This window comes from Pinus tabuliformis, chromosome X (genome assembly GCF_031772625.1).
Source record: "Pinus tabuliformis cultivar Carrire ecotype Pingquan chromosome X, CPIR1, whole genome shotgun sequence".
Lineage (NCBI taxonomy): Eukaryota > Viridiplantae > Streptophyta > Pinopsida > Pinales > Pinaceae > Pinus > Pinus tabuliformis.
The window spans coordinates 661,544,032-661,553,338 of NC_142308.1; the positions used below are offsets into that span (position 1 = coordinate 661,544,032).

Consider the following 9,307-nt stretch of genomic DNA (forward strand, 5'->3'; position numbering starts at 1 on the left):
AAATCAAAGTCACATTCAAATGCCGCTGCAAACAATACCTCTGCTCCAGCGGGTGCTGGCTTTATTTCCGCTCGCAAACTATTATACAATTTGTTTATAAATGATTGTTAAACGTGTTTTATTATTTGGAAGCAAGCTTTTGTTTTATATATCACGCCCCGAATAAAGATTTGGACAAAATTTTCAATATTTTTCATACCTCCATGTCAAGATTTCAGATTTCAGAGTGTCTCAAAGAATTTAGAAAGTTGTTGATCCAAATCTTCAAAATGCTGAATTGAAAGAAATTTAACTTTTGTCTGTTGCCAAATTGGGACGAAAAGAATAGTTCTGGTAAGATTCTGGCTAACTCATGCAGGATCTTACATAGCATTCACAATTATTACAGTGCTGTTTTACCTATATATCTATATAACACAATATCCCCCAAATCAAATTATGTGCGCATGAATGGAGTGTTAGGTACCCCTGGATCTCTTCTTCATGAATTAACCAGAGCGCATTGACGTCTGATCTGCCCTTCATTTCCAGTAAGAACGCCAATCCGACCCATCTTCTCCATCGATCTTCCAAACTCGAACAGAAACCAACTTGACGTTGAGTCCATTGCAGCCGAATTTACGAGGGCCATTGTAGTTGGATCAGTGAGGAGGGCAGCATCCGATCCAAACAGTCCTCTTCTCTTCTTCAAGTTCACGTAGTAATGGTTGTCAAATGTTCTGAAGCTGCCAGGGTCCATCTCCACTATTTTAGTCCCATTCTCTCCAGGCTTACACTTTATTTTCAGCTGCTGGGCGTATGATTTATCTAACGATGGATCCACGTCTACATTTGCAGTGAACTTGTAGATTCTGTTAATGAGAACGGGGCAATGGGAAGTACCGATGGTGTGTGCACCAGAGAGCACAACCAGGTCCTTAACATTTAAACCTTTGCTCGCAAATGAGGACTTCAGCCGCTCCAAGTTTGCAAAAGGAGGAGGAAGGTTTGCCAATGCCTCGTTCAGAATCGACACCACACCGTCCCTCCGTCCTGTGGGTACACTCCACCGCGGCCCGCCGAGCTGCCATGAGTCATTTAACCATCAGGTTGTTAGTACATTTGAGGGCATGACCTTAATTTGATTGCAGATTTCAGAAATATCTTAACAAAAGCGACGTCAAAACAATTACTTACCATATCAACTGCATCTCTGGCAACTAGTGTAAGAATATCGGCACAAGAGACAACACCGGGGCATTGCTTTTCAAGTTCTGCCTTTGCAGCGTCAATTACTTGAAATCCTCTCAAAGTCACATTTGGGATAGCGTCCTTCTCAGCAGGTTGGTTGCTGTTCGTTGTATTCAATAACACAGACGCATCACATCCCTGCGACCACATTCATGAGCTTATCATTAAAAAAACTGAAAACAGAATGAGGAGGAGAGGGGAGACCAAAAAAATTACTGACCCTGACAAAGCAATCGTGAAAATGCATCCTGAGAAGAGGAGCTGCAAGAGAAGGGGCCTTCGACATGTATTTTGCAACAGTGTCTCTTACTATTGTCTCCGCCCGGGGGCACTTCTTTTTGTAAAAACCCAATGTTAGACCCGATACTGGTGTGTTTGTTGCACCCACGTCGACTGAGGCGGCCATGATAAAATTAAAAAAGATGAGAACTGAAACGAGAAAGGAATTCCTGGCCGTAACTGATCCCATATCCATGTCGCTGTTGTAACACAGAGATCGAGAATCTTTCAAAGAATAGAGTTGCAGAGAATGAATTGCTGCTATGAAGGTCGTCGGGTAATGAGTGGAGAGCATGGTGAACTTAAGAAGCAGACGGTGGCTTCACAGCAAGGCAATGGAGGCCGACAAATTGGCTGCTGCTCTGCATATTATGATCAATCCTCGCGATGAAAACGTGAAATGAAATGGATAATTTGGATAAGGAATCCATGATAAACAAACTAATAGGGTGGAATAGGATAGGAAATGAAAGCGCTTTTGGTGCTGGTAGGCAGGCGGCTAAGGTGTGTGTTTGTTCCTTTTAAAAGGGAATAGATATACAATATTATAGCAGCCTCGTGCAAGTAAAGTATTCATCAGCAATCATTGAGTCCTATCCATCGGCTTCGTTTCTTCATTCTAACGCTGCACTACAGCGCACACCGTGAGTGCACAATTGCATATTACCGGGCAATTTGAAGCCTCCTTAACTACGCATCCGTGGCATCCATTGGATTTTTATCGTTTGCAAGTTATATGGCAGTGGCATCGGTGGGAAGGGGTGTTATTGCTTTGGAAAACGAGTTGACTATTGGATTGGTCTTGGAGCAAGGATTATTGTATAATATCACTTTTAGGTGCGGGTGGGTGCGGTTTCACGCTATGCATTTGGGTTTTATTTATTTCTTTCAATTGCAGAATGCATTTTTAGTAATGGATGATTGTATAATAATATTTAAAGTGTGTTAGTTTTTTTTTTAATTATTATTATTATTAACCAATGATATTTTCGTAGGAGATGAATGAGTTTGATATGCGAGACTATCAAAGATTGAGGGGGTTGTGCATTTTATTGTTTATCTTTTAATTAAATTTATTAATATAATTAATTAATTTAAATTATAATATTCATATATATAATTACCAAACATTATAAATGATATTTTAAGATTTTCTGAATTTTTTTTAGCTCTTTTAATTACAATTTTTAAAATAACAATTATGAGAAAGTATTTAGAGTGTTTCTATAAAATTTCTAAATGTATGAAAATTTGTTAATGGTAATTTATTGATATAAATTAGTACAATCATATTAATAAATATAGTTTATAATAAGTTATAAATTATAAACGCATATTAATAATTATTAAGTATATTTTATTAAATGAAAACTATTTTTTATAAATAATAGTTACATAAATAATAACAATCATATTATTATATATTTATATTTTTATGATTATTATATTAATATTAAATTATATATTACTATAACATAATATTATTTTAGTTGAGTTATATTTGAAACTATAATATAATTAACCTATAACATATTAATAACATTTAGTTATAATTATAGTCATGATTTTAAATTAAGACTTATCTAACTTGAATTGAAAAGAATTAGTTGTTTAAGGAAAGGGAAGAGGCATGGCAGCTGAGAAGTCAGGCAATCTAGTTACAAGCATGGGATGATAATATGAAATTCTTTCAACAATATTTAAGAGGCAGAAGGGCCATCAACACCATATGAGAATTAGAAGACGAACATGGTGAAAAGGCAACTACTTTGAGTGAACTAGCGAGTATGGGGGTTCAACAATTTCATACATTATTTGAGGCCCCTCATAAGGTGTCTCTTCTTGAGATTATTCAAATTCCCATTTATTTCCTAGATTTGTTGACAATGACATGAATGTAGAGTTGATGTCCCCAATTACTCTCAGTGAATTAGAAGCAGTTTTGCACTGGTTTAAAAGAGATAAGAGCACGGGGTCAGATGTATGGCTAGTTGATCAAATCAAAAAAGATATGGAACATCCTGATCCTGATTTGCTAGGGTATCTACATCAGTAGAAATATGAATATTTTTTATGATCATTTATTCATCCCAGAAAAATTAGGGGCACACATCCTAGCCATATATGAGCTTATTCTTTTAGAAGAATGTACTCGATCAAATCACATCATCACAATTGAAGTGATTGAATTCTCAAAACCATGTGCCTATTTTGATGGATTCGAAAATCAAAATAGCAGTGGAGGGGGCACCATTCTTTACCTTAACAGTGTTCATTACTACAAGATGGGTTTTAGTTTTGGTCCAAGCTCAAATAATTTTGCCGAATTATTCAGTTTGAAGCTCATTCTTCATTTATCTTTGGAAAAAGGGTGTCAACAAATTCAGGTATTTGGTGACTCAAAAATAGTTATTAATTGGTTCAATCAGACAACGCAATGTCACACACACACACACTCACAAATTTGTGGGAAGATACTTTAATGATAAAAGCACAATTTGATGATATTTCCTGTTTACATATATACATGGAAACGAATTCCATTTCTGATCGATTATCCAAAGAGGGTATGTAACATAATTCAAGCACATGGATGATACATGAGCGCAATGGAACATAACACTACTAATATTACCGCCATCCCTTCATTGATCTCTCTAGCAGGATGGAGGGAGGGATATAGCTTGATATGAGGCAGTTTTTTGAGTCATTATTGAGGCCTCATTGGAGACTTCATCTCATCTACTTTAGTTTTTGATGCTATGTTTATGTTTCATATAATCTATTGGCACAAATGTATGGAATGACACATATGACCAATGTCATTCAAATCATGTATGATAGTAATATTTTTGAAATAGAATATGCAAGTATAAATACTCAGAACTAGTGGACAGATTAGCTATCTAATCATCTACATAGATTTTCCTGGATATGCTTTATAGCGTCTGCTACAAGTAATTTTCATTTTATCATTAATGGAAATTATGATTTTTTCTTTGAGAAAAATAAATAGTTATAATTAATAGTGCTTATTTGTCTCTCAGCATTATGTTATATTAAATAATTAAGATATATATATATATATATATATATATATATATATATATATATATATATATATATATACAACTCAAGGGATTAATATTATAAACTCAATATATTAAAATTATAATCAGAGGGGAACATTAAACCCAAGAGATAAATATTATAAATCCTAAGATTATAAAACCCAATATTAAACCCTAATATTAAACCTGATATTATAAACCCCAATAAACAACCCAACATTTCAAACCCTAATACTAAATGCAATATTATAAATCGAATATTAAACCCTAGTATTATAAACCCAATATTAAGCACAATATTATAAAACCCAATACTATAAACTTTAATATTAAACCCCATTTTTATTACATTGCTAAGTTGAATAAAGTTGAATGTAATGTAACATTTTACAACCATTGGCATATTGATTGTCACATTGAAATAATGTTTTTGACAATGCAATGTTGGACACATTTTTGTACCATTCCAAAATCATGGTATTAAGTCATAATATTAAACTGAATATTATAATTGTAACAACATAAACCCATTTTTATAGATCCTAAGATTAGTATTGTAAACCCTAAGATAAATATATTAAACCCTAGGATTATCAACCCTAATATTAGTATTATAAACCTTTGGGATTATTATTATAAACCCAAGAAACTAATTTTAATAAACCCAAGGGATTAATATTATAAAATTGAGGGATTAATAAACCCAAGGGATTAATGTCAAATGCTGAAGGGATTAATAAACCCAAGGGATCAATACTATAAACCCAACGGATAATGAACCCAAGGAAAAATGTAAACCTTAGTATTCATATTATAAACCCTTGAGAATATAAACCCTAAGATTAATATTATAAACCCAAGGGATTAAAAACCCTATGATTAATATTATAAACCCTATGGTTGCAAACCTTAAGATTATAAACAGTAAACCCAATATTACATAATATAAACCAAAATAAACCTTAATTTATTCAATGTCACAATGCGTCATTGAATAAATTATAATGTCACAATACGACATTGACTAAATTGCAATGTAATGTATCAAGCAATTAATGTTATAAACCTAAGGGATCAATATTATAAGTCATTGATATTAATATTATAAGCCCAAGGAAATTATATTTAGAACCTAAGGGATTAATATTATAAACCCAATAGATTAATATTATAAACCAAGGAGATTAATATTATAAACCAAGGAGATTAATAAAACCAAGGGATTATTAATATTAGAAACCCAGGAAATCAATAAACACAAGGGATTAATATTTTAAAAATAAGGGATTAATATTATAAACCCTTGGGAAATTAATATTGTTAAACATATTAGGGATTTAATATTATAAACCCAAGGGATTAATAAACCCCATGGATTATTGATATTATAAACCCAAGTGATTAATAAATCCAAGCGACAAATAATATTATAAACACAAGGGATTAATAATCCTAAGTGATGAATATTATAAAACAAGGAATAATAAACCTAAGGGAATAATATTAAACCTTAATATCTATATTATAAATGCAAGGCACTTCAAACCCTAGGATTAATAATATAAACCCAACGAATTAAAAACCCTAGGATTAATACCCACAGGGTGTCGCTCAATTGACTATTGCTTTGTTATGAAGTAACATGTAAAGCATGAGATTCAAATTTCAAATCTTCATGGGGTAAACCATTGAAAAAATAACCCTAGGATTAATATTATAAACCCTATGATTATAAATCTTAAAATTAAAATCCCTAAACCAAATATTACAAACAATAATTTAGTCAATGTAACAATACAACATTGACTAAATTGTAATGTAATGCATCATTGCGTCTATGATTGTCACACTGTTTGTCGCATTATGACAATGCTTGCCACACTATGATGTTGGATATATTTCCATACCATTCCAATGTCACCATATTGAACCCTAATATTAAGCCAAATATTATAATCCTTGACATTATAAAACCTAAAACTATAAAACCTAAGATTAATATTATAATCCCTAGGATTAATTTTATAAAACCTACAATAAATATTACAAACAGTATGATTAATATTATACAAGTTAAGATTAATATTACAAACCCTTGCATTAATATTATGAACTGCAAGATTATAAAACCTAACAGTAAACCCTAATAGTAAACCCAATATTATAAACCCCAATATTAAAAACCCAATATTTAAAACCGTGATACTAAACAAAATATTATAAACCCAATATTAAGCATAATATTATAAACCCAATATAGTATAAATCCTAACAATAAACCTCAATTTCGTAATGTTGCATTACGACATTGAATAATTTTCAATATTATAAACCCAAGGAATAATAAACACTAGCAAATAATATTAAACCCTATGATCTATATTATAAATCAAAATAATTATAAACCTTAGGATTGATAGTATAAACCCAATGGATTAAAAACTCTGAGAGTAATATTATAAAACGTATGATTATAAACCTTAATATTATAAACCCTAAAGCCAGTATTATAAATCAGGATATTAAACCCTAACTTAGTCAATGTGAGCAATGCGACATTGAATAAATTGCAATGCAATGTATTAATGTAGCAATGATTGTCACACTACTTGTCGCATTGCGATGATGCTTGTCACACTGCAACATTAGATAGAGTTACATACCATTCCAATATCATAATATTAAACCCTAATATTGTAATCCCTAACATTATAAAACCAAAAATTATAAAACCTAAGATTAATATTATAATCACTAGGATTAATTTTATAAACCCTACAACAACTATTATAAACCATATGATCAATATTATAAATGTTAAAATTTATATTATAAACCCTTATATTATTATTATAAAACCTAATATTAAACCCTAATAGTAAGCCAAATATTATAAACCCAAATATTATAAACCCCAATTTTGAAAACCCCACATTTCAAACCCCTGATACTAAATGCAATATTGTAACCCCAATATTAAAATCCCCAATAGTATAAAGCCAACATTAAGCACAATATTATAAACTATAATATTATAAATCTAATACTAGAAACCATCATATTATAAAACCTAATATTAAGCCCCAATTTTGTAATATCACATTGCGGCATTGAAAAAATTTCAATATTATAAACCCAAGGAATGATAAACGCAAGGGAATAATATTAAACCCTAGGATTTATAAAATAAACCCTATGATTATAGACCTTAACATTATAAACCCTGAACCTAATATTATAAACTAGAATATTAAACCCTAATTTAGTCAATGTCGTCATGCGACATTGAATAAATTGCAATGTAATGTGTCATTGTGGCAATGATTGTCACATTTCTTGTCGCATTGCGAGGATGCTTGTCGCACTTTGACAATTGGTTCCATACCAATCTAGTATCACAAAAATAAACTCTAATATTACACAAAATATTATAAATGCTAAAATTATAAAACCCAACATTATAAAATCTAAGATTACTATTAGAATCCCTAGGATTAATTTTATAAATCTTAAAATATATTATAAATTATAGGATTAATATTATAAATTCTAAGATTAGTATTATAAACCCTTGCATTCATATTATAAACCGTGGCATTATAAAACTTAGCATTAAGCCCTAATATTAAACCCAATATTAAAGTCTAATATTATAAACTCAATAATAAGAACAATATTATTAAAAACCTTAATATTATAAATGCTAATATTAAACCTCAATTTTGTAATGTCACATTGCAACATTGAATAAATTTCAATATTATAAACCCTAGCAAATAATAATAAACCCTAGGATTTATATTATAAACGCACGTATAAACCCTAGCTTTAATAGTTTAAACCTAAGGGATTTAAAACACTAGAATTAGTTTACAAAACCTATGATTATTGCTATGAGGACATCATAGGATCCTAATGGTAAAAGGTTTAAGTTGTGGGCAACTTGCATTCCATTAAGATCTAGAATGCAATCCTAAAGCCAATATTATAAACCAGATTATTAAAACAGAATTTAGCTAATGTAGCAATATGTCATGGAATAAATTCCAATGTAATATATTGTTATTGAAATGATTATGACACTACTTTTCACATTGTGCCAATGCTTGTCACACTACGATGTTGGATATATTTTCATACCATTCTAATGTCACAATATTAAATCCTAATATTAAGCCAAATATTATAATCCCTAACGTTCGAAAACCTAAGATTAATATTATAATCACTAGGACTAATTTTGTAAACATTACAACAAATACTATAAACCATAGGATCAATATTATAAATGCTAAGATTAATATTATAAACCCTTACATTAATATTATAAATTATAAGATTATAAAACTCAATTTTAAACCCTAATATTAAACCCAATATTATAAACCCCAATATTGAAAACCGAACATTTCAAAACCTCATACTAAATGCAATAATATAAACCTAATATTAATGCACAATCTTATAAACTCCAATACTATAAACCCAATCTTAGAAACTGTAATATTATAAACCCTAATATTAAACCCCAATTTTGTAGTGTCACATTGCAATGTTTAATAAATTTCAATATTATAAACCCAAGGGAATAATATTAAACTCTAGGATATATACTGTAAACACAAAGGACTATAGGCCCTAGGATTAATAATACAAACCCAAGGGATTAAAAACCCTAGGATTAATATTATAAACAATACAAATATAAACCTTAACATTACAAATCC

The 9,307-nt window shown here is 30.5% G+C and overlaps 1 protein-coding gene across 1 annotated transcript; it reads right to left on the reverse strand.

Moving 5' to 3' along the window:
- Nucleotides 1-481: 481 nt before the first annotated feature.
- On the reverse strand, nucleotides 482-8,833 carry LOC149141708 (peroxidase 3-like). The gene is made up of 4 exons (XM_089447376.1): nucleotides 8,788-8,833; nucleotides 1,451-1,596; nucleotides 1,177-1,368; nucleotides 482-1,063 (listed from the first exon to the last, which is right to left on the reverse strand). Exons 1-4 carry the CDS (start codon nucleotides 8,828-8,830, stop codon nucleotides 482-484), a joined length of 963 nt encoding a protein of 320 aa, XP_089303502.1. The 5' UTR covers nucleotides 8,831-8,833.
- Between the last annotated feature and the right edge of the window lie 474 nt (nucleotides 8,834-9,307).

Excerpts from the sequence above, each read along its gene's own strand:
- LOC149141708 (XM_089447376.1), bottom strand. The coding sequence starts at position 8,830 with ATGTTTACAAAATTAGTCCTAGTGATTATAATATTAATCTTAG. Across the intron at positions 1,369-1,450 it reads TTCACGATTGCTTTGTCAGG|GGATGTGATGCGTCTGTGTT; the intron begins GTCAGTAATTTT and ends ATGTGGTCGCAG. Across the intron at positions 1,064-1,176 it reads CCAGAGATGCAGTTGATATG|CTCGGCGGGCCGCGGTGGAG; the intron begins GTAAGTAATTGT and ends GACTCATGGCAG.